The sequence below is a fragment of the Ranitomeya variabilis genome, chromosome 5 (assembly GCF_051348905.1).
Source record: "Ranitomeya variabilis isolate aRanVar5 chromosome 5, aRanVar5.hap1, whole genome shotgun sequence".
NCBI classification, from domain to species: domain Eukaryota; kingdom Metazoa; phylum Chordata; class Amphibia; order Anura; family Dendrobatidae; genus Ranitomeya; species Ranitomeya variabilis.
The window spans coordinates 440,899,633-440,926,508 of record NC_135236.1 but is presented as its reverse complement, the minus strand read 5'-3'; the positions used below and the strand labels follow the sequence as shown (position 1 = coordinate 440,926,508).

Below are 26,876 nucleotides of genomic sequence, written 5' to 3'. Positions count from 1 at the left end.
AAAGTAAAATAATTACATACATATTGAAATTTAAAATAAAAACCCATTATACTCCCTTAACGCCAAATCCCCGACACCCATATCTCCTCGAAGTGATCAAAAATAATAAACCACCATATACCCGCCTGTCTGCCGTAGTCCACGTAATCCCTAGTGTCCCACAGCAATCTAACGTGTAGAAGAGTCACATCGGGAGATGTGACCGCTATACCCGGCCGCTGGTAATACACTGACAGGAGGTAATTGCTCCCTCAGTGTGTCACTGAGCTGCCGCTAAGAGTAGAAATGAGCCAATTTGATCGGGTCAGAGCTTATTTGGCAAGTTATAGTGCTTACCAAATAAGCTGCTGATGGAACCCGGTTTACTGGATCGCGGCGGCTTGTCGCGAATGTGTGACAGTCATGACACATACTCATCTCTAGATAGGAGTTCACCGGAGTTAATTAGCTGATGAGCTCCGGCACTCTCACTTACGGCACCGCTGCGTGAGAACTTTCTCACGGCAGCTCAGTGATACACTGCGGGAGCGATTACCTCCTGTCAATGTATCGCCGGCTGTCTTTGAGAGCAATCACATCAGTGACTGCATTGTCATCAGGATCATTGTTGGGCATTATGGATTATCTTTTCTGCAGACAGGTGAGTGGAATATTGTGGTTTATTTTATTTTTATTGCCGGAGAAGTTGGCTTCTGTGGATTAGGCGTTCGGTAAGTATGATTTAATTAAGATTCAATAAAGGAGTCTGTGTCATTTCAAATAAAGGACTTTATTCTGGGTGTCTGTGTTTTTATACAATGACTATGGGGCTACTAATGGGTCTTATAGACCCCTCTCCTTTACTAACCTGTGGGCTTGATGTCACCTGACAATACAAAGGTGACGTCAACCCCCAATTGCCACCGCTACAGGGCAAGTTGGAAGAGCGAGGCTATGCGCCAGAGCACTGAGGCTCTTGAGTATTTGTGGAAATTTTTGCAAGGTTTCTGCATCTCTTGGCAGGAAAAACACTGCAGTAAAAACATGCATTTTTGCGTTTTTTTTTTTTTTTTAACACCAATGAAGGATTTTTTGAGCTAAATAAAGGTATTAAAAAAAAGTTTTGTGATGTAATTTCTCGGCCAACACAACCTTTTTTCATTCTGATGCAGTAGCATCAGAGTAATGGGATAAAGGCTTGTTGTCAGCACTGTCATTGACACCTAGCCCTAGGGTACTGTCACACATTGGCACTTTGATCGCTACGACGGTACGATCCGTGACGTTCCAGCGATATCCATACGATATCGCTGTGTCTGACACGCAGCAGCGATCAGGGACCCTGCTGAGAATCGTATGTCGTAGCAGATCGTTTGGAACTTTCTTTCGTCGCTGGATCTCCCGCTGTCATCGCTGGATCGTTGTGTGTGACAGCGATCCAGCGATGCGTTCGCTTGTAACCAGGGTATACATCGGGTTACTAAGCGCAGGGCCGCGCTTAGTAACCCGATGTTTACCGTGGTTACCAGCGTAAAAGTAAAAAACAAACAGTACATACTTACATTCCGGTGTCTGTCCCCCGGCGTTCTGCTTCTCTGCACTGTGAGCGCCGGCCAGCCGGAAAGCGAGCACAGCGGTGACGTCACCGCTGTGCTTTCCGGCTGGCAGACACAGTGCAGAGAAGCACAGCGCCGGGGGACAGACACCGGAATGTAAGTATGTACTGTTTGTTTTTTACTTTTACGCTGGTAACCACGGTAAACATCGGGTTACTAAGCGCGGCCCTGCGCTTAGTAACCCGATGTTTACCCTGGTTACCCGGGGCCTTCGGCATCGTTGGTCGCTGGAGAGCTGTCTGTGTGACAGCTCTCCAGCGACCACACAACGACTTACCAACGATCACGGCCAGGTCGTATCGCTGGTCGTGATCGTTGGTAAATCGTTTAGTGTGACAGTACCCCTAGGCTTTGTAATGAAAAGTTGTCAGCCTGACACTCATTACTGAGTCGATAAGTAAACACAAACACACACATTGTCACCAGCCTAGGTAGGAGCTTTAACAGAACAAACTTACATAGGCTGTAACCAAACAGCAACTGTTAATTTTAAAGAACAAAAAAAGCAGAAAAAAAATTGCGTGGATTCCCGCGTAATTTGAATAATCAGTAACTAAGGGCTGTTGTTGATATTCTGGGAAGGAGCAAATAGCCATAGAGGTTCCCAGGCTATTAATACCAGCTCACAGCTGTTTGCTTAGCCTTTACTGGTTAGTTTACAGGGGAACCCCAGAAAAAAATTGACATGGAGTCTCCCTATAAAATCTAACCAGTAAAGTGTAGACAGACAGCTGTCGGCTGATATTAATAGCCTAGGAAGGAGCCATGCATATTGGCCCCCTTCCAGACTAAAGGTACCTTCACACTAAGCGACTTTACAACGATAACGATAGCGATCCGTGACGTTGCAGCGTCCTGGCTAGCGATATCGTTGTGTTTGACACGCAGCAGCGATCAGGATCCTGCTGTGAGATCGCTGGTCGTTGCTGAAAGTCCAGAACTTTATTTGGTCGCTGGATCTCCCGCTGACATCGCTGAATCGGTGTGTGTGACACCGATCCAGCGATGTCTTCACTGGTAACCAGGGTAAACATCGGGTTACTAAGCGCAGGGCCGCGCTTAGTAACCCGATGTTTACCCTGGTTACCATTGTAAAAGTAAAAAAAAAACAAAAAAAACACATACTCACATTCCGGTGCCCGGCGTCCGCTTCCCTGCACTCCTCCTGCATCCTGTGTAAGTGCCGGCCGTAAAGCAGAGCGGTGACGTCACCGCTGTGCTCTGTGGGAGATGCCGGAGATGTTCGGCGCTGACACAGGATGCAGGAGGAGTGCAGGGAAGCGGACGCCGGGCACCGGAATGTGAGTATGTGTTTTTTGTTTTTTTTTACTTTTACAATGGTAACCAGGGTAAACATCGGGTTACTAAGCGCGGCCCTGCGCTTAGTAACCCGATGTTTACCCTGGTTACCAGGGGACTTCGGTATCGTTAGTCGCTGGAGAGCCGTCTGTGTGACAGCTCTCCAGCGACCACACAGCGACTAAACAGCGACGCTGCAGTGATCGGCATCGTTGTCTGTATCGCTGCAGCGTCGCTTAGTGTGAAGGTACCTTAAGGGTAAGTTCACACTAGGCGTTTTTGCTTTTTTTTTTGCAGCAAAACCTGTTTTTCTTGGCAGGAAAGAAGCTGTGTCAAAAACGCAGGTTTAGGTGTGTTTTTTTTTTTTTTCCTTTGTCCATGCTAATGTCCTTGGATTTTCAGCAGCAAAAACACAGCAAATAATGATGCCTGCGTTTTTTTCAACACCCATTCAAGTCAATGGGTGAAAAATACTCAGAGCATGTCACTTCTTTCAGCGTTTTTGCTATGTCCAAAAAACGGAGCAAAGCACAAAATACTGATCAAACAAAAAAACAATGTGTATGAGATTTCTGAAATCTCATAGGCTTTGCTGGTATTGTAAAAAGCAGCTGAAAATTAGCATAAAAGATGCAGCAAAATGCCCTGTGTGAACTTAACCTAAAAACATCAGCTCTCAGCCGCCCCAGAAAAGGTGCATCTATAAGGCTACTTTCACACTAGCGTCGGGAACAACCCGTCGCTGTGCGTCGGGCCGACGTTCCCGACGCTAGCGTGGTCTCCGCCGCACAACTGGGGCAGCGGATGCATTTTTCCAACGCATCCGCTGCCCCATTGTGAGGTGCGGGGAGGTGGGGGCGGAGTTCCGGCGGAGTTCCGGCCGCGCATGCGCGGTCGGAAAAAGCGGACCGTCGTGAGCAAAAAACGTTACATGTAGCGTTTTTTGCTCCCGACGGTCGGCCACTGCACGACGCATTCGTCGCACGACGGGTGCGACGTGTGGCAATCCGTCACAATGCGTCGCTTCATGTTAATCAATGGCGAAAAAACGCATCCTGCAAACACTTTTGCAGGATGCGTTTTTTCGGCAAAACGACGCATTGTGACGGAATGCAGTTAACGCTAGTGTGTAAGTAGCCTTAGATGCGTCAAATCCAGTGCTAAGCATCGCTCTTCCCACTTGCCCTGTAGCAGTGGTAAGTGGGATTCTTATTTGTGGGGATGATGTCAGGTGACACAAAGCCCACAGGTTAATAATGGAGAAGCATCTATAAGACACCTATTCATTAGTAGCCCCATAGTGATATTGTATAAAAAAACAGACACCCAGAATAAAGTCCTTTATTTGAAATAATTCTCAGTTGGGTAAAGAGGCTGGGGCATCAGACTGCACTGTGCTCGCCTGTCAGAATGATGTGCCAGTGGAGTCCGAGTAGATGCAATAGAGAAATGGACTTTACTTCTACCCATTTTGTGGTGATCACACCACTTCCTCAGGACATTCTATACACATAGAGAGTTTGTTATTTATAGCGAGAGTCAGAGGCCCTTGAAAATGCCTCCATTCAGAAAACAAACAAACAAAAAAAAAAACACCACTCCCAAGGGGTGGGAAATCAGGTAAACACATGTATACATTGTAAAATACACACAAAACAAGCAAAGCATAATAGAGTATATCATTTAAAAATATTGCTCTTACATTTAAAAGTAGATGCAAAGAGGAAAAAAATCCATTTTTTTTCTTCCCCCCTCCCCCTGACAGCGTGACCCTGCAGCGCTTTGACCTACGGTCTTACCGGCGGTAGCATTACTGCCAATAAGAACCACCGCGCCGGTGTTTCCCATGCTGTCACACAGATGACAGCGTGGGAAATGCCATTGGAGGCCGGTAAAAATACAATAAAAAACGCAGCAAATGAAGCAAATCTGCAAATATTTTTATACCTGCGTTTTTGCTGCTGATTTTGACTGACTTAGTTGGTCAATGGGTGAAAAACGCTTCAGAAACGCACAAAGAATTGACATGCTGCAGAAAATAACGCATTGCAAATACTCAAGGAAAATTACTGATTATGTGCACAACACTTCAGGATTGTCATTGAATTAGCTTGTATAAGGATTCCATAGCATTGTGGCCTATTTCTGCATGGAGAAAACGCATCAAAACGCACTATGTGCACAGAGCCTAAGGCTACTTTCACACTAGCGTCGGGCTACCGACCCTAGCGTTGTATACGCCGCACAACGGGGGCAGCGGATGCATTTTTCCAGCGCATCCACCGCCCCATTGTGAGGTGCGCGGAGGTGGGGGCGGAGTTCTGGCCGCGCATTCGTGGTCGGAAAAACCAGACACGTCGCACAAAAAACGTTACATGTAGCGTTTTTTGTGCCGACGGTCTGCCAAAGCATGACGCAGCCGTCGCACGACGGTTGCGACGTGTGTCAATGCGTCGCTAATGTTAGTCAATGGGGAAAAACGCATCCTGCAGACTATGTGAAAGTAGCCTATCTGGGTTCAGCCAAATATATATATATATATGCATCGTGATTACTTGCTAATCCCGCCCCCTGCACAGTAGCTCCGCCCCCCACCACATCACCACACAATCCCGCTCCCCCACCACATAATTCCGCCCCCCCACCAGATCACCACACACAATCCCGCCCCTCCACCACATCACCACACACAATCCCGCCCCTCCACCACATCACCACACATAATCCCGCCCTCCCACCACATCACCACACACAATCCCGCCCCCCACCACATCGCCACACATAATCATGCCCCTCCACCACATCGCCACACATAATCATGCCCCCCACCACATCGCCACACACAATCCTGCTCCCCAACACATCACCACATAATCCCGCCCCCAACACATCACCACACAATCCCGCCTCCCCACCGCATTACCACACATAATCCCGCCCCCCACCACCTGGCCATAAATAATCCTGCTCCCCAACACATCACCACACATAATCCCACCCCCCAACCACATTACCACACGAGGCTCCGTCCCCACACATTGCCACACGAGGCTCCGTCCCCACACATTGCCACACGAGGCTCCGTCCCCACACATTGCCACACGAGGCTCCGTCCCCACACATTACCACACGAGGCTCCGTCCCCACACATTACCACACGAGGCTCCGTCCCCACACATTACCACACGAGGCTCCGTCCCCACACATTACCACACGAGGCTCCGTCCCCACACATTACCACACGAGGCTCCGTCCCCTCACATTATCACACGAGGCTCCGTCCCCACACATTACCACACGAGGCTCCGTCCCCACACATTACCACACGAGGCTCCGTCCCCACACATTACCACACGAGGCTCCGTCCCCACACATTACCACACGAGGCTCCGTCCCCTCACATTATCACACGAGGCTCCGTCCCCACACATTACCTAGCAGCGTTAATTAGATAGCAATGAGCATGCCGAGCGTTAGCTGGCTGGAAATAGCTAGTTCAATATATGGGGGATCACTAGGGGTACGTGTGCTAAATAATTTTCACTATTTGTAAAGTCGCAACATTGTCATCAGTGAGGGTCTGTGAGCTGGGATTACCACCAATGGGGCAGTCAATGCACTGAGCTTTATTTTAGTTTTTGCTTTAAGAATTCCTCATTACTAAGCTTTATAGCATCTTATTTCCTGTTCCTTTTGAGAACACAACTGTCCAGAGCATGAGTATTTGGGGAAAAAGCAGGGTAAATGGCTAATGACTAGTGATGAGCGAGTATACTCGTTGTTCGGGTGGTCCTCGAGTATTTGTTAGTGCTCGGAGATTTAGTTTTCTTTACCGCAGCTGAATGATTTACATCTGATAGACAGGCTGAATACATGTGAGGAATGCCTGTTTGTTAGGTAATCCCCACATTTATTCAGGCTGTCCAAGAGCTGTAAATCATGCAGCTGAGGCAAGGAAAACTTAATCTCCGAGCAGTCACAAATACTCAGACTACCCGAGCAACGAGTACACTCACTCATCACTACTAATGACGGACTAACGCGTATGGGCAGCTTAAAGCGGAGCAGCACTGAACAGTTCTTCCACTTATGGCGCTGTTCACCTGATGTCTGCTAACCTTTTGAGTGAGGATAGCAATGCAGTGAACAGTGGGTACTTTAAGAAGAGCAGTGACTGCACTGTGCTGCACCCTGCCCCAATGACTGGAATGGAGTGGCGCTATTGGAACTCTTTTTCCATTCACGGGTGCCAGATTTGCTCTGAGAAGAACATTCAGAGACGCTGTAATCTGCCTGTACTTGCCATGCTAGCGGACAGTACCTGTGGCATGCGACTGACCATGGCTGTATTGGTTCTTTAGCAGTTTATTATGAGCAAAAACCCTTTGTCTGTTTAATTTGGAGTTACAATGGGTATATTACTCACTTTACTGGGTTTTTTAAAAGTAGTGCCAGAGCTTTAACCGGTAATGTTTCCATTGAAAATGGAGAAGTGTAGTTATAGTATGCCAGCCATGAGATGCCAGATGCATTATGCCACTTGGATTATTTTAATAAACTTGGTGCAAATTCAGGAGTCCTCTAAATTGCCTCATGTAATTGACATGGTGGACAAATGTGCTGCTGTTTTATCCACTCTGGTGTACAAGGAGTACGTGGGCTTGGTCATAGGCATACTATACTATGGTGCTATGGTGGGGAGGCCTGTGCCCAATGTCTCCTGACTGGCTCTGTTTTTAGTTTCTACAATGTCTTCTTCATTCCAGCCTAGTACACAATACTGCTTGGTAGGACATTAGCACCAGCGAACTGAGGCAAGCAATTGAACATGTAGAACCTGTATCTCCTGTTTCTCCACATTTATCCACAGCAGTAAAGAAATGTCTGCCCAGCAACCTTGTATCTGTGAGAACAATAGCTAGGTGCATGCTAACCTCTTTATTCCTTGGCCTCTCCATAGAAGAGAATGTATCCAAAAAATAAACCTACTTGAGCTCACGGTCCATCTTGTGGAAGTAGAAAAAATAATAAAGGACTTGTTTCACTACTTGGGCAACCCTTAACTGCTAAATTTCTTAATGTAAAATCAAAAGTGAAGCTAGCCTGCTGCAGCAGTGCCGCCCCAGCTTGACAATTGGCGTATGCCAATGTGCTGTTTTGCCCACTGTTTTTGGTTGAATGTCGGACATCAGAAGGAAGTGAGCTGTAGCCTATTAGCTGCCCCTGATTGGCTGCAGTGGTCACGTGACATAGCAATGTCACGATAGTCCCGCAAGACTTAGCGCTGGAACGGTGCTGCTGCAGGAAGAGTGTATCTAATTTATATTTTTCACTTGGGATTATAGTATTTCAGGGGTTGTCCGCCTAGTGAAAGCCTTTAACGTTTCTTCAAGAACAAAGCATTTTAAAAGGACTGTGAATGTTATACAGTGCTCACCTCTATTACCAATCCCGAGCATATGATGCGGTTCCTGCTTACAGGCCACTAATTGCTCTAGCGCAGAGTAACCAAGTATGGTGCATGCAGTACATGTTGGTGTAAAGAGGCTGGAGCAGCTTCAAAAGCTCCTCACACAAGGTGCTGAGGGTTACGATAGAGCAGGGAGTGTTTTTGTTTCTAAATTTAATTTCCGTGTTCACCTTCAGAAATTGCCCTCCAACTGGCATAGTTTCAGTTCATTGGGGGAGACAAGCCATTTAGGCGTATAATGTTCTAATTTTTGCAATCTGGTGCATTCCAGTGGTATTGGGAAATTATACATTTTGTCACCCAACAAAGATAAAAGGATTTCCACACTTCCGCTGTGTTAAGTCTCATCCGTGTTTCATCACTGGAAATTATGTAATGGTCTGAAACTCAAACTCCCCCGAGCGTCTGTGTTTGTTAAACTACTGTATGATCTGTAATTGCAGCACATCTCATCTGCTGCCGATTTCTTACTGATTTCCAATTGCACTGTGGAAGGGGAAATCTGCAGCAAAGCTCTCTGTCGCTCACACATGCTTTTAATTCTTTTTACTTTTTTTCACTTGCATGAAAAATGCACTCTGAAAAATTGAAGCAGATAGCTACACATTTTTGCCTCATTGATGTCAATGGGGGGAAAAACTGCAGTTATATTACTGTATTTTTTTTTTTGTTTTTTTAACAAGTACCGTATATACTCGAGTATAAGCTGAGACCCCTAATTTAGCAACAAAGAACTGGGAAAACTTAATGACTCGAGTATAAGCCTAGGGTGGAAAATTCAGCAGCTACCGGTAAATGTCAAAAATAAAAATAGATACCAATAAAAGTAAAATTAATTGAGACATCAGTAAGTTAAGTGTTTTTGAATATCCATATTGAATCAGGAACCCCATATAATGCTCCATACAGTTCATTATGGCCCCATAAGATGCTCCATATAGCAATGTGCCACGTATAATGCTCCATACAGTTCATTATGGCCCCATAAGATGCCCCATATAACAATGTGCCCCATATAACATTGTGCCCCATATAATGCTCCATACAGTTCATTATGGCCCCATAAGATGCTCCATATAACAATGTGCCACATATAATGCTCCATACAGTTCATTATGGCCCCATAAGATGCTCCATATAACAATGTGCCCCATATAATGCTCCATTCTGTTCATTATGGCCCCATAAGATGCCCCATATAACAATGTGCCCCATATAACAATGTGCCCCATATAACAATGTGCCCCATATAACAATGTGCCCCATATAACAATGTGCCCCATATAACAATGTGCCCCATATAACAATGTGCCCCATATAATGCTCCATACAGTTCATTATGGCCCCATAAGATGCCCCATATAACAATGTGCCCCATATAATGCTCCATACAGTTCATTATGGCCCCATAAGATGCTCCATATAACAATGTGCCACATATAATGCTCCATATAGTTCATTATGGCCCCATAAGATGCTCCATATAACATTGTGCCCCATATAATGCTCCATACAGTTCATTATGGCCCCATAAGATGCCCCATATAACAATGTGCCCCATATAATGCTCCATACAGTTCATTATGGCCCCATAAGATGCTCCATATAACAATGTGCCACATATAATGCTCCATATAGTTCATTATGGCCCCATAAGATGCTCCATATAACATTGTGCCCCATATAATGCTCCATACAGTTCATTATGGCCCCATAAGATGCCCCATATAACAATGTGCCCCATATAATGCTCCATACAGTTCATTATGGCCCCATAAGATGCTCCATATAACAATGTGCCACATATAATGCTCCATATAGTTCATTATGGCCCCATAAGATGCTCCATATAACATTGTGCCCCATATAATGCTCCATACAGATCATTATGGCCCCATAAGATGCTCCATATAACAATGTGCCACATATAATGCTACGGTATATGCCCCCAAAATAAGCAGCAGTCTGCTCAAGCTGCGTTTATGCATTTTCAGTATTTTTCCCCTTTTTGGTGATGATTTAATGTGTTAAAAATACAGAACGCTGGGATTCTAGGCTTAACACTTTACTGCCATCGGACGTACTATTATGCGATGGCAGTATCCCCCGCGTTGATGTGGGCTTCGGCGGTGAGCCCACCTCAAAGCCAGAATATGTCAGCTGTTTTGAACAGCTGACATGTGCCCGCCAAAGGCGCAGGTGGAATCGCGATCCACCTGTGCCTATTAACTAGTTAAATGCCGTTGTTAAATGCTGACAGCACCATTTAAATCACACTTCCAGCCATCTGGCTGGAAATGCGTGCATCGGTGACCCCCGTTACATGATCTGGGTTCATCGGTGCGTTGGCATGACAACCAGAGGTCTCCTTGAGACCTCTATGGTTGTTGCCAGATTGCTGTGATTGCCACGCTGTGGTCAGCGCTCATAGCAATGCTGTAATTCTACCACATAAGGGCGATCTGAGCATTGCCTCTATGTGTAGCTGAGCCGATCAAGTTGTGCCAGCTTCTAGCCTCCCGTGGAGGCTATTGACGCATGCTAAAAGTAAAAAAAAAAAAAAAGTGTTTAACCCCTTTCTGACCTCGGACGGGATAGTACGTCCGAGGTCAGAACCCCCGCTTTGATGCAGGCTCCGGCGGTGAATGTGCCCACAATAGCAGTGGGTGAAATCGCGATTCATCCGCCGCTATTAACTAGTTAAATGCCGCTGTCAAACGCAGACAGCGGCATTTAACCGGCGCTTCCAGCCATCGGGCCGGAAATGAGCGCATCGCCGACCCCCATCACATGATCGGGGATCAGCGATGCTTCTGCATAGTAACCATAGAGGTCCTTGAGACCTCTATTGTTACTGATGCTGGTTTGCTGTGAGCACCACCCTGTGGTCGGCGCTCATAGCAAGCCTGCAATTCAGCTAGATAGCAGTGATCTGATGATTGCTCCCATGTAGCTGAGCCGATTGAGTTTAAAAAAAAAAAAATATAAAAGTTTAAATCGCCCCCCTTTCACCCCATTCAAAATGAAACAAAACAAACCTACGCATATTTGGTATCGCCGCGTTCAGAATCGTCCAATCTATCAATAAAATAAAAGGATTGCTAAACAGCGTAGTGAGAAAAAAATTCGAAACGCCAGAATTACGTTTTTTTGGTCTCCGCGACATTGCATTAAAATGCAATAACGGGCGATCAAAAGAACGTATCTGCACAAAAGTGGTATCAATAAAAACGCCAGCTTGGAACGCAAAAAATAAGCCCTCACCTGACCCCAGATCATGAAAAATGTAGACGCTACAGGTATCTGAAAATGGCGCAATTTTTTTTTTTTTAAGCAAAGTTTGGAATTTTTTTTCACCACTGAGATAAAAGAGAACCTAGACATGTTTGGTGTCTATGAACTCATAATGACCTGGAGAATCATATCAGGTCAGTTTTAGCATTTAGGGAACCTAGCAAAAAAAAAAAAAAAAAGTGTGGGATTGCAATTTCACCGCACTTGGAATCTTTTTCCTGTTTTCTAGTACACGACATGGTAAAACCAATGATGTTGTTCAAAGGTACATGTCCCACAAAAAATAAGCCCTCACATGGCCATATTGATGGAAAAATAAAAAAAGTTATGGCTCTGGGAAGGAGGGGAGCGAAAAACAAACACGTAAAAACGGAAAATCCAAAGGTCATGAAGGGGTTAAAAATATGAAAAAAATAAAAATATAAAAGTTCAAATCACCCCCCTTTCACCCCATTAAAAAAAAAAAAAAAATCAAACCTGCACATATTTGGTTTCAGCGCCTTCAGAATCGCCCGATCGATCAATAAAAAAAAAAAGGATTAACCTGATCTCTAAACGGCGTAGCAAAAAAAAGACAAAATGCCAGAATTACCGTACGTTTTTTTGGTTGCCGCGACATTGCATTAAACTGCAATAACGGGTGATCAAAAGATCGTATCTCCACCAAAATGGTATTAAAAACGTCAGCTCGGTGTGCAAAAAATAAGCCCTCACCCGACCTGAGATCATGAAAAAAGACGCTACGGGTATCGGAAAATGGCACAATTTTTTATTTTTTTTTATTTTTTAGCAAAATTTTGATTTTTTTTTTCACCACTTATATAAAAAAAAGAACCCGTATAAACTCGTAATGACCTGGAGAATCATAATGGCAGGTTAGATTTTTAGCATTTAGGGAACCTAGCAAAAAAAGCAAACAAAAAAAGAGTAAACAAGTGTGGGCTTGCACTTTATTTGCGATTTTACCGCGCTTGGAATTTTGTTCCCAGTTTCTAGTACATGACACTGTAAAACCCATGTCGTTCAAAAATACAACTTGTCCCGCAAAAAATAAGCCCTCCCATGGCCATATTGACGGAAAAATAAAAAAGTTATGGCTCTGGGAAGGGGAGCGAAAATCAAAAATGCAAAACCGAAAAAAGCTCCGGGGGTTTAAGTGAACCTGACAGCTGATGCATGCTGCCTGAACCAAGGGGCAGCATGCATCAGGCGCTGGCTATAGAACATCACCAAACACTGCAGGGCTTCAGAGAAAACATGGATTAACAACCGGCCAAGGTCAGGCAGGTCCCTGGGGGGCTTCTTCCTTTGAGTGATGACTCTCTATATGTATATATATTTTTTTTTCTTTCCTGGAATGACGCAGTGTTTGAGTGTAACATGGCTGAAATCATAAAGCCAGTGTGCTACATGCTTCTCATGGTTCCCTTTCACATATTAGTGATTTTATGTGCATTTTTTTCAGGCTCCACCTAAAAGTATATTACGGAAAAAAAGCACAAAAACCGCGTATCTCAACAGCATCCTTGAATGCAGTGTGTTTAGTTTTCATGAAGCCTTATCCACTTTTCTTGACCTGTTAAACAGCAGATTTTCTGCACAATAATAGCATTTCTGCTTTCAGGCCGTTCATGCAGCAGAAATGTCCACTATGTGAGAACATTGGGCACTTTACTGATATGTCCCTCTTTGTGATCTCTTCCCATGGCCATGGGGACGCCTTCTATAGTCATAGCTAAGTCTGTGCAGTGATGTCACCCGGCCGGCCGACGTCGCCTCTCGTCTGTAGCACCCGGGCCCCAGTGGTAGCAGATATACACCAAGCACGCCTGTGATGGAATTCCTTGTGCGGCAGTGTCTGCACTTCGCTCGTTTTCAGGCCATTTAGGATGCTTTTTGATTACACAGTAAATGGTACAGCGCCAGTCTTTCTCCATAATACCTAATGGGAATAACTTTCCATCTCAACAAGGGTGAATAGTTTTATTGGTTTATACATATTGGCTTAACTCTCTATAAATATTTTAAAAGGCTTTTCCTGAACCAGAAGCCTGCAGTCACTGCATGTGCCAAATTCACCTATACCTTGTGCGGGGTACAGTCACGTGCCTACACTGTCACCACCAGCAGTCTGCAGTGATGGGGACTGCATTTTTTTCTTCTCCGCACAGAAACCCCCCTTTAATTAATCATAGGCTTTGCTTTATGATATTGTTTACAATGTACTTTGCGGGCGTATTGCTTTATCTGTGAAGTCTCAAAAAATGATTTCAGCATTTCCCATGATAAGAATGATTAAAGTGCACTGTAGAGTGAAATGTGCAGATTAAAGAGTAACTTATTTAAATTTGTATTTTCTAAATAAATGACACATGAAATTAAGCAACATTATTATTATTATTTATATTGTAAACATTGTAATATATCTCATAAGAGACTATGCTCTCCTCCTCCAAGCTTTCACTATATAAACTTTCTAAAATCTGTGTTCAGTAAAGACAGACTTTTTTTCACAGTACTTTGATGGAAGTTGGTGCTTTTAAAATTCTATGGAGGGGGGGAGTAGGAGGAATGAGGGGCACACATTCTGTAAGGATAGTTAGTTTTCCATAGAACTTTGAACACCAGCTTCCATCTCCTTTCTCAGTAATGAGCAGATCTGTATTCTCACTAGACACAATTTATCCATCAATTGAGGATTGTGAAAATGAATAATCAGTCCCGGAGGAGAGCCGATTTCTCTGATAGGATATATTACAAAGTTTCTTATTTTCCCTTGTAGTATTGAGTCATGAAAGTAAAAATGACTGTTTATTCCTTATCGCCACTATTTTGTGGCTGCTTATGAAGTTAGTCTTCCACAAGAAAGTGCCTATGCTTAGGTTTCCATGCCATGAGTTTTAATACTTGTTCTTCTAGAGTTGACCCAAAAGATTCGCAGGACACTGGTCCAGCGACCATGTTGGTAGTCCATCATCGCCAGACCAAAGACCTGCGAACCATGGTGCCTCACAAGTCCCACTGATTGGCCCTGGGAATGTGCAGTTTACAGACTTATTGTTCAGTGGTCACTAGTTTAGGGTCCTGCAAATCTTTTTGCTAAGCTCTGTTTTCGTTTTACAAGTGCTTTTTTTTCTTCTTGTGTTTGTGTTTTTAAAGTGAATCTGTCACCCACGAGACGTTTATGACCTACTAGATGGTGGCCCGATGTGTTAGGCTACTTTCACACTAGCGTCGTTTGCAATACGTTGCAATGCGTCGTTCAGGAGAAAAAACGCATCCTGCAAAGTTGTCTTTTTCCCCCATAGATTTACATTACCAACGCATTGTGATGTATTGCCACACGTCGCAATCGTCGTGCGACGGATGTGTCGCGTTTTGGCGGACCGCCGGCACAAAAAAAGTTACATGTAACTTTTTTTGTGCGTCGAGTCCGCCATTTTCGACCGCGCATGCACTGCCGAAACTCCTCCCCGGACCTTGCAATGGGGCAGCAGAAGCATCGTAAGACTGCTTCCGCTGCCCACGTCTGGCATTTATTTCACAGCATGCGTCGGTACGACGCACTGCGACGGGCCCGTACCGACGCTAGTGTGAAAGCTGCCCTTAGATGCATCGGGTATTCTAGAATATGTATGTATGTATGTACGTCGCGCTGTGAGTGGGGGTTAAATTCCACGCCAATATCGCTGATTGGTCGCGCCCGGCCATGAGCTACCAATCACTGAAGTGGTGTTTAAATCCCGCGTCAATATCGCTGATTGGACGCGCACGGCCGTGCGCGACCAATCAGCGAAGCGTGGTTTAACCCCCTAATGACAGCCAATATGTCTTTTAACTGACCTGACATATAAGAGAATAGCCTCCCCATACAGGTAACAATCCCGCAGCTGTCAGCTGTACACTATAGCTGACAACTTGCTGTATCAGCCACGATCAGTGTTTGCACCGTACATATCTGTTTAACCCCTTAGATGCTGCTGTCAATAGTGACTACATCATTATAAATGGTTAACAGAGTGTGGGGGCTTCCTCTTTATCCAAATTGGTGCCCTCAGATCATGATTTTGTGGTCCTAATGTTTGCCATGGCAAATCATGACCAAATAGCGGCCTTAGAGTCTGACGGCTGTAGTATTCTGTTCAGAAGTTAGAGGCATTTAGGTGGTAAATGCCATGCCACATTGCCTTAATTCCTGAAAATCACCTGAAGGGTTAATAAACTACCTGACAGCAGTTTTCAATATGTCAGGGGGTGCTGTTTTTAAAATGATATCATGTTTGGGGGTTTCCCAATATATGAGACCCCTAAAGTCACTTCAAACATGGATAAGTCCCCAAAAAATATTTTTTTGTAAATTTCCTTGAAAAAATGAAAAACTGGTGCTACATTTTTAAACCTCCTAAAATGCTAACAAAATAAAATAACATTTTACAAATGGTGGTGATGTAAAGCCGACATGTGGGAAATGTTATTAATTAATGGTTTGCTGTGGTATGACCATCTGGATTAAAGGGATAATCATTAAAATTTTGAAAATTGCTAATTTTTTAACATTTTTCTCAAATGTTTGATATTTTTTTATAAATAAACACAAAACATATTGACCTAAATTTACCATTATTATAAAGTATAATGTATCACGAAAAAACAATCTCAAAATCACTGGGATTTGTTGAAGCATTGCAGAGTTATTACCACATAGTGACACTAGTCAGATTTCAAAAATTTGGCTCCGTCACTAAGGGGTTAAATGCTGCGTCAATTCGCCGCTGGACTGCATCTGTCGCTGATTGGTCGCAGGATGTCGGGGGTTCGGGGTGCAGGATATAGCAGAGCCACGTAGTATGTAGCAGAGCCACGTGGCATGTAGCAGAGACACGCGGTATATAACATAGCCCACGTAGTATACAGCAGAGTGGGCACCATATCTGTTAAAAAAAAAATAATTAAAAAAGTTATATACTCCCCTTCCGGCATCCACCGATGCGCGTGATGCATTGTGAAACCGCTAAGTCATCTGGGTAATTTCGCAATGCATCTCTGGGAACGGAAGCTGGCGGCAGCCTCGCCGCTCGCGCGCATCGCGGTGTAACAGTCTGTTTAACGGACTGCTGAAACGCTATGGGGGGCTTGGGATATCCGTGACAAACAGACGGAAGTGCCCCTTAGACGAAAATATATATATATATATATATATATATATATATATATATATATATATATATATATATATATATATATATATATATATATATATATATATATATATACACACACACACACACACACACACACACACACACACACACACACACACACACACACACACACACACACACACACACACACACACACACACACACACACACACACACACACACACACACACACACGCTATATAAACAAAAAACAAAGATAATATATACATATATAAAATATCTTTGTTTATATAGCGCCAACATATTCCGCAGCGCCTTACAGTATGTGTGTGTATATATATATATATATATATATATATATATATATATATATATATAATTTTTTTTTTTTGTTTTTTAGATTAATATGGGCATACAGGTGATAGAAATGTTACACTAGTCGAACCTGTATGCTTCAAATTAGCGGTCTTGTTGCTGAGAAATGTTAGTATAAGGCTACTTTCACATTTCCGCCGGTACGGGCCCATCGTAATGCGTCGGGCCGACGAACGTTGTGAAATTACTGCAAGACGTGGGCAGCGGATGCAGTTTTTCAACGCATCCGCTGCCCATTCTGCAATCTGGGGAGGAGGGGGCGGAGCCTCAGCCGCGCATGCGCGGTCGAAAATGGCGGATGCGGTGCACAAAAAAACGTTACATTGAACTTTTTTTATGACGACCGGTCCGCCAAAACACGACGGATCCGACGGACGCGACGTGTGGCTATCCGTCGCTAATAAAAGTCTATGGGCAAAAAACGCATCCTGCGAGCACATTTGCAGGATCCGTTTTTTGCCCAAAACTACGGATTGCAACGGAGGCCCCACGACGGAAGTGTGAAAGTAGCCTTAGGCTGCCGTCACACTAGCAGTATTTGGTCAGTATTTTACCTCCGTATCTGTAAGCCAAAACCAGGAGTGGGTGATATATGCAGAAATGGTGCATATGTTTCTATGATACTTTTCCTCTAATTGCTCCACTCCTGGTTTTGGCTTACAAATACTGATGTCAGATACTGACCAAATACTGCTAGTGTGATGGCAGCCTTACAATGAGGACAGGAGGGAAAGATTTCTTCCTGACACTGCACACCCCAAAGCCTGGAAGAAATCATTAACATAAAGACAGAATATAAGATTTTTCAGCAACAAGTCCATTAATATGAGGCAGACAGGTAGGACCAGTGTAACATTTCTATTACCTGTATGCCCATATTAATAGGTCATATACGTCCTGGGGGTGACAAATTCCCTTTACGGCGTTTTCTTGTATATGAGAGCAGCCTATGGGGAAACACTGTGGGGAGCCATACCAAAAACATTCCTGTAATCTTGGGGAAAAATGCCCAAATAACAGACACCAAATAGTGGAAACACAGCAAAAACACCACTGTAGCATTTACCTACTGGCTTACTGATAATATCTAACCTATGTTTATTTTTTGGTGGGCTGGTCACTATTGTGGTAAGACAAAACCAGAAATGGGTACCTAGTACTGAAGTTGTGACTGAGCTGGATGTTGCTTTTTGCAAGGCTCCATAGACTTCAATTATAAAAGCGACTTCTGGTTCTTCAGTCACATAAGTAAGAGGCCGAGCAGAGCTGGAAACTAGGCAAAATGGCGATCAGTCGGTGTTTTATTGCACTTACACTACATACTCGAAGACAGGTACAGTGAATAAAGAAGCACGTCAAGAAACGTTTTGCTTAGTGAATGAGGCATCATCATTACATGACCAGTAAAGGATTCAAATAGTAATTAGTGTTTTATTTTTATTTATTTTTTAATTGTAAAAACCCAGAAAACCTTTTTAAGGGAGCACGCTTACCCAGAGATGGTTCCCAGGGATCCTGGCGCCCTAACCTGAGGTTGTCCAGTACTCAGTAACAAGTCCTGGCTTTACTAGAGCAGGGATAGAAAACTGTTTCCAGCCTAGCCCATTGTTTTGTTTAGTAGACGCAAATGATTGAAGACTTTTACCTTCTGCAGTGCCAAGTGCCTTGAGACCGGAATGGGATTGGTGATTCCCCAGGGGTAGAAGCATTTTTCAGTTTCTGCTGTGGTATTAAGGATTGGAAATTCAGAAAACTGAAACTTGTGATTTTATTTTCTGGCTCGACATGTCTCCACATGGTTATGGGGCACCCATCTTGCCTGAGCTACTGCGCTGTTAACAGCATTTCATAGCGATGCTTTTCAGCACCCTGATGGACCATAGGAAACACAGATTAGTTATTGTGAGCAGGATCTGACCTGAGCAGTAAGGAGCAGGAGGGGGGAGCTGTGACAATCACATACTATGAATTGTCAGCTCCTGTATTCTCAGTGGAGGTGGTACTTTACATCATTCTGTCTGTGATGATAATGAGATGACTGCTGAAAAGTGAACGCTACAGAACAGGAAGTGTCCAGAGAGGTCCGAGTGGGTGACCACCTACAGCCCTTAGTATTGGTCATGTCTCTGCTGCTGAGTGACTTCCATATGTAGAGGTATAGTTCACCTCATTAGCTTTAGGTGAAGTTGTGTACGTTTTCTGATCACTGGAATGCTGTCCAGTCGCATTCTTCTAGTTGTGCGGTCCTAACAAGCCATTACTATATGATGAGTATGATGAGGCTTGTGGAGTATGTCCTGCGCTTCTCGTATGGCTTGAATATCTCATGCAGTAAAGTGATTGATGTGAGTGTGTCAGTGTGGTGTATGTATACACATGCAGGCCTCGTTCTCCCACAGGCCAGCGTACATAAGCAGTGTACCTAGGGCAACCAATCGGATTCTAGCGATTTCATTTGAACAGTCTACAAGGCTGATGTGTGTAACGTTTGGCCTTTTTGTAGTAAGGCGTACACAGTGGTAGATATCGGGCAGCAAGAACCTCCTGCAGTCTGTGTACGATCTCCATCTAGAGCAGGGGTGTCAAACTGCATTCCTCAAGGGCTGCAAACAGGTCATGTTTTCAGGATTTCCTTGTATTGCACAGGTGATCATTTAATCACCTGCACAGAATGATTCCAGCACCTTGTGCAATGAGAAGGAAATCTTGAAAACACGCATGGTTTGAGGCCCTCGAGGAATGCAGTTTGACACCCCTGATCTTGAGTACAGTGCTGCAGGATGTGATCATGCATTTCTGTGGGACACATCCAGCCACATGCACTCAATTAAGCTTCATTATTTGTGGCCAAACTACAAATCTTTCAGCAGATTTCTGCCACCTAATCTGAGCAGCATAGTGTAGACGGAGACCCTGATTCCAGTGCCAGTTACTGGGTGGCTTCCTGTAGTTTTGGTATTATCACTGTTATATTAGCAGGACATTATCACTAGAATACTAGTAAACTAGCATTTATTCTGTCTGTCGTGAGCGCTATATAAACGTCATCCCCACCACTGATTGGCAGCTTTTTGCCTATGCACAGTATACACAGAAAGTGATCGATCAGTGGTGATCTCGTAGATCTGCAGCAGATAATACAAAGATCTTATCAAAATTGCAGCAAGGAGCCCAGTAAGTGGTACATTGCTGTAATCAGTTTCTCTGTCCCTATATCATGCTGCGTTTAGATGGGATTTCAAAAACCTGGTGGCAAATTCCCTTTAACTTCAAATTTCATTAGCAGAAATAGATCTCCTAAACCAAACATCCTTTTTATTGCTACCTGGGAACGGAGTTTAAAGCACCTCTAGTGGGTTTATGGTGCTATGGATGGTTCTATTAATCTAAGATCCCTGCTGCATGTCTTGTACTTACCAGTCGCCGTCTTCATCTTTTATCACCTCTGCTCCGGTCGTCCTCTGCAGGTTGGGATCTGCCGTATCGCTGCAGTGTTAGCTGGAGAGAGCAGGAGATTACAACTCAAGGCTTATCTAGAAGAGCCAGAACCAGGCCCTCAGACCTAAATTGAGAGCTTGTGACCGTTACCTCCGGCTTGCGGTCAGTCAGAAGTTGCAGTCACAAGATGACGTGGGACTTGTGCAATGCTGGGAAGAGCTGAAGATAGCGGTGGGTCAGTATAATACAAGGGTCAGGAAACTTAGATTAGTAGCACCTTTCTAGAAAAGTGAGTGGAGGATTTCAGAGTTTCTCTTCAGGTAGCAAAAACCTGGTGACCAAAGCTCTTTACATGATCTCCAATTGTAGAGAACTAATGGAAAAAAGTTACTTTTCTAGAATGGCACGGAAATCCAGATGGTGCTGCGGGTGATGTGCTGTGCCCCTTTAGGTGATCTCACAAAGTGGGAGAAAGAAATGCTTAGAAATACCCTGGACTTGTGTAGTTTAAGAACACCAGTGCCTGTGAGGGGTGTTCACTAGGGTTGAGCGAAACGGGTCGGCAATTTTCAGAAGTCGCCGACTTTTGGCAAAGTCGGGTTTCATGAAACCCGACCCGACCCCTGTGTGGGGTCGGCCATGAAGTCGGCGATCTTCTGAATCTGGAATCGGAATTCCGATACCGATTCCCGATATGTTTAAGATATCGGGAATTGGTATCGGAATTCAGATTTAAGTGTAAAATAAAGGATTAAAATAAAAAATATCGCCATACTTACCATCTGATGCGCCCTGGTACTAAGCGGGAACCTTCCTTCCTTAGAATCAGCCTTCCAGGACCTTGCGGTGACGTCGCAGCTTGTGATTGGTCGCGCGGCCGCCCATGTGACCGCTCGCGCGACCAATCAAAAGCCGCGACGTCACCGAAGGTCCTGGAAGGGCTGATTCTTAGGAAGGAAGGCTTCCGGAAAGAAGCCGAGGGTGAGTATATTCCTATTAGGTATATACTCACCCTCGGACGCGCCCTGCTTCTTTCCGGCAGCCTTCCTTCCTAAGAATCAGCCCTTCCAGGACCTTCGGTGACGTCACGGTGACGTCGCGGCTTTTGATTGGTCGCGCGAGCGGTCACATGGGCGGCCGCGCGACCAATCACAAGCCGCGACGTCACCGCAAGGTCCTGGAAGGCTGATTCTAAGGAAGGAAGGTTCCCGCTTAGTACCAGGGCACATCAGATGGTAAGTATGGCGATATTTTTTATTTTAATTCTTTATTTTACACTTAAATATGGATCCCAGGGCCTGAAGGAGAGTTTCCGCTCCTTCAGACCCTGGGAACCATTGGAAACCCAATGCACTGCATTGGGTTTCGAGTTTCGGCCGACCCCGACCCCGACTTTTTTATAGGATCGGCCGATTTCACTCGACCCGACTTTTGAAAAAGTCTCATTTCGTGAAACCCGACCCGATCCTATAAATGTAAAGGTCGCTCAACCCTAGTGTTCACTAATATCCACCCTGGGCACACAAGTTCAGGATGTATTGGGCAGGCAGGATACACAGTTTTTGGACCATCTCATCGTTCACATCATGTTAGACCCCCTCCCATTGGCATATACACTAAACACCCATTAACATCTTTTCGCCTAGTGAAGATGCCCTTTTTCCTTGCGTTAGGCCTTAATTCAATGTATTTTTATTCCTGCTAACAATAGCATACTTGACATTCTGTTTCACAAAAACTTTAAAATGACAATGCTGTAATCACAAATTAATAAAACATAAGATCAAAACAAATTTACTCAAGAAGTAGATTTTTTTTAAACCTTTTTTTCAAGTTTAACCCTTTATAATGACAATATATTTTCATCTTTTATGCCCAAAGTACGGAAAAACTGGTGAAACAGGAGTTCTCCCCCCCGGCCCTTTCTTAGAAGGTAGAGGGTCATTCTATATCTAAATGATGGGGAAAGTCCAGTGCCAGAGTAAATGATCTAGTAGATGACGCCTCGATGACGCCTCTCTGATGTCTGTAGGCTCTAGTAGGTAACTCTCCTCTGTCCTCCTCCCCCATGATTGAAGGCACTAGTAAGCGACCCCTCCATCTACCCACCACCACCTCTATGATGCCTGTGGGCTTCAGTACACGACCACTTTCTCCCCAACTCAATGATGGTTTGCGATTGGCTTAGTAGGGGATACTAACAACATTTTAGGATAGTAGCTCTAATTAATTAAATTGGCTATGTTAGAGTGAAAGGCGGCCAAATGTTTTTGGAGCACTGTTTTCTATTACAGACCTCATGGTTGACCAAAGGGTGTTTTTAGGTAGCCCATCGCGTGAAACTAGCCTTTATATGAGGCTACTTTAGAAAATTGCCAAAAAGGCTATTCTTTCTTAGAAATTCTAGGTTATTCATTTGGTTTAGTTTGTCTATGGTTAGACACTGTTCTCACATTTTCTAGTTTGATATTCTGGTTGAAAACAAAGAAAACATTGTTTCCTCTCTGCATTGCTGAGAAATGGCTACAGATGGTGTTTCTTTTTTCTAACTACAGGCTTGCATTGATGATAACCTTGAGATGGTCAAGTTTCTTGTGGAGAATGGAGCCAGTATTAATCAACCAGATAATGAAGGCTGGATACCACTACATGCTGCTTCTTCCTGTGGATATCTTGACATAGCAGAGTAAGTTATGCACTCTAAAATTGCAAATTGCCTCTGCTGAAAAAAGAGGCCTTAACTCTATAGCGCCACCTATTGGAAGTAGCGATCCTACAAGTCACAATCAACCCTTTAACGAGTCGTGCAATATGACTTGGGATAAAAGCCAAATCAGTATCTCAATTCGCAGACACGGTGTTTCTGGCTGTTGGCCCTCGTCAGTGCGAAGCATGAGAACTGATTTGGCTAGGTGAGAAGCTCTGGACTGGGGTCTAAGGGGTAACGTTTCTCCTTATGGAGAGTGACATACCAGCTGGCTTGTCAAGATAAGGAGGCTTATTCGCCGTGCAATGCTCCTCTGGGAATTTAAATATGCAAATTGCCTCTTCTGAGAAGAGTGGTTCTTCTAATCTAAGGTCCCTGACCCATCTTATATTCACCTGCTTCTTCACCTTTTACAACCACCACTCCCATTGGTCTCCAGCAGTTTGTGGCCTGCTCTGTCCCTCCAGTGTTTCATGAAGCAATCCGTAGGTCACAACTCAATACAAGCCTATGAGACTTTTTCTGGCTCCCATAGACTTGCATTGAGAGCTAGTGACATAACTTCTGACCTTTGGCCAGTTAGGAGCTGCACTCACAAGATGGCGCCGCAGGATCGGAGCATCAGAGAAAAACGGTGAACACTGCGGAGGGTGAGTAATAAGACCAGGAGATAAAAACGCTACTTTAGAAGCACCACTTCACAACTGGGGGAAAAAACCCCACTGGAGTAGTGCTTTAACAATTTAACACTACTGTCAAACTCCTGGCAGTAGCATATAAATGCATTGCGCAGCTACTTGCATTTACCAGCTCCCTGTGATGCAATCTTAGGCAGTGGATCAGTTACTGCTGCAGACGGAGGCCTGCTAAAGGTCGCAGCCACCATCTTGGCATTCATCTGAAGCTCTGCTATATACAGCACTTCAAAGTATGTGATCGGACGATTGCAGGTTCAAGTCCCAAAAGGCGACTAAATAAAAAAAAAAATATATATATAAAAGTTCAAATAACATCAAAAAGTTAATTTCAGTACTTCAATACAAAAAGTGAAAATCCTATATTATATAGTCATTACAAACCGAGTGATTTATTTCATGTGTTTATTTCTGTTAATGTTGATGATTATGGCTTGCAGCCGATGAAAACCCTAAAGTCATTATCTCAGTAAATTAGAATAATTAAGAAAAACACCTGCAAAAGCTTCCTAAGCGTTTAAAAAGGTTCCTTAGTCTGTTTCAGTAGGCTCCACAATCATGGGGAAGATTGCTGACATGACAGATGTTCAGAAGGCAGTCATTGACACACTCCGCAAGGAGGGTAAGCCACAAAAGGTAATTGCTAGAGAAGCTGGCTGTTCACAGAGTGCTGTATCCAAGCATATTATTGGAAAGTTGAGCGGAAGGAAAAAGTGTGGTAGAAAAAGGTGCCCAAGCAACCGGATAATCGCAGCCTTGAAAGGATTAAGAAAAGGCCATTCAAAACTTTGGGGGAGATTCACAAGGAGTGGACTGCTGCTGGAATCATTGCTTTAAGTGCCACCACAGAGACGTATCCAGGACGTGGGCTACAAGTGTCATATTCCTTGTGTCAAGCCACTCATGACCAATAGAAGATGCCAGAGGCATCTTACCTGGGCCAAGGAAAAAAAGAACTGGACTGTTGCTCAGTGGTCCAAGGTGTTGTTTTCAGATGAAAGTAACTTTTGCATTTCATTTGGGAATCAAGGTCTCAGAGTCTGGAGGAAGAGTGGAGAGGCCACAATCCAAGCTGCTTGAGGTCTAGTGTGAAGTGTCCACAATCAGTGATGGTTTCGGTAGCCATCTCATCTGCTGGTATAGGTCCAGTGTGTTTTATCAAGACCAAAGTCAACGCAGCCGTCTACCAGGAAATTTTAGAGCACTTCATTCTTCCCACTGCTGACAAACTTTTTGGGGATGGAAATTTTATTCTCCAACAGGACTTGGCACCTGTCCACACTGCTAAAAGTACCAATACCTGGTTTAAAAACAACAGGATCACTGTGCTTGATTGGCCAGCAAACTCTCCTGACCTTAACCCCCATAGAGAATCTATGGGATATTGTCAAGAGGAAGATGAGAGACACCAGACCCAACAATGCAGATGAGCTGAATGCTGCTATTAAAGCAACCTGGGTTTCCATAACACCTCAGCAGTGCCACAGGCTGATCACTTCCATGCCACGCTGCATTGATGCAGTAATTGATGCAAATGAAGCCCCAACCAAGTATTGAGTGCATTTACTGACCATACATTTCAGTAGACCAACATTTCGGATTTGGAAATCCTTTTTCAAGCTGGTGTTATAAAGTATTCTAATTTCCTGAGATAATGACTTTTGGACTTTCATTGGCTGTAAGCCATAATCCTAAACATTAACGGAAATATACACTTGAAATAGATCACTCTGTAATGACTCTATATAATATATAAGCTTCACTTTTTGTATTGAAGAACTGAAATAAATTAACTTTTTGCGTTACTAAAGAGTTACTTAATCTTAATTTCTATGAACCCCAATATGATGCCACTAAGAAATACAACTCCTTCTGAAAAATGAAAAGCCCTTATATGTCCAAAAAATGTTATGGCTCCTGGAATGCAACTGTAGATAAGTGGTAAGAAAAATGGCCTGGTTTAAAGGCTAAAACTGACTGTGACGCCAAGGGATTATAGCTGTTGTCCGGCTATTGATTATACGGTAAATTACCTTTCCTTATCATTTGCTCCTGCCATTGCCAGAACTGCTGCTCTGCCCCAAAGATGGATGCTTATCTGTATAGTGAATGATGCCTTAATTTTTTTTTTTTTTTTTTTTTTTATCATTCTGTGTTTTTTTTCACATTTGTACGTTGAAGTCACTCCAAATCGGGACAGATGTTTAGAGAGCGATTGGTAACAATATCTTAGGTTTGTTAAATGTCTAATAAATCCTTCTGTCTTGCAGATATTTAATTAGCCAAGGAGCAAATGTAGGTGCAGTGAACAGTGAAGGTGACACTCCATTAGACATTGCTGAAGAAGAGGCAATGGAAGAACTGCTTCAGAATGAAGTTAATCGTCAAGGTACCAGTACCATGTTTCTAAGCATTATGTCTAGACTATTTCAATGTTGACCGTGTATAGATTTACTGATATGTAATGGACATCTTGATCAAAACCCCCAGACACAAAATAGACCCTAGAACAATACTTGAATAAGTACAGTTTATGTATTTATTTTTTTTGGTAGTAATGGGGGTTTGCTTGAAGTTTTGCAACTTTTTGGATGATTACTAGGAATCTGTCCTATCCAGAATCACTTTTTAACTACGTATAGTGCGATCATCTGCAGGTAAATTGCGTTTAATCCCATGTAGCTGGTTTGCTGGAACAGTGGCTCCAGGGAGAAAATGAAGTGATATTCTCCCTGCAATCACTGTACCAGTCATCAGGACGATGCAACGAGCGCTTAGTTGCTGCTCATTATACAGTGAGTGCACTGTAATCACTTCCCGATATTGACAGTCTGCTCTGCA

General features: G+C 43.8%; 1 protein-coding gene across 3 annotated transcripts in view; it reads left to right on the top strand.

Moving 5' to 3' along the window:
* The window catches only part of PPP1R12A (protein phosphatase 1 regulatory subunit 12A), a 116,165-nt gene that overhangs the window by 17,040 nt on the left and 72,249 nt on the right, over positions 1-26,876 (top strand). For all 3 annotated transcript variants that reach the window (XM_077265366.1, XM_077265367.1, XM_077265368.1), the window contains exons 2-3: positions 23,189-23,319; positions 26,306-26,424. In XM_077265366.1, the coding sequence (XP_077121481.1) occupies positions 23,189-23,319; positions 26,306-26,424 (250 nt within the window). The remainder of the gene's footprint in view (positions 1-23,188; positions 23,320-26,305; positions 26,425-26,876) is intronic.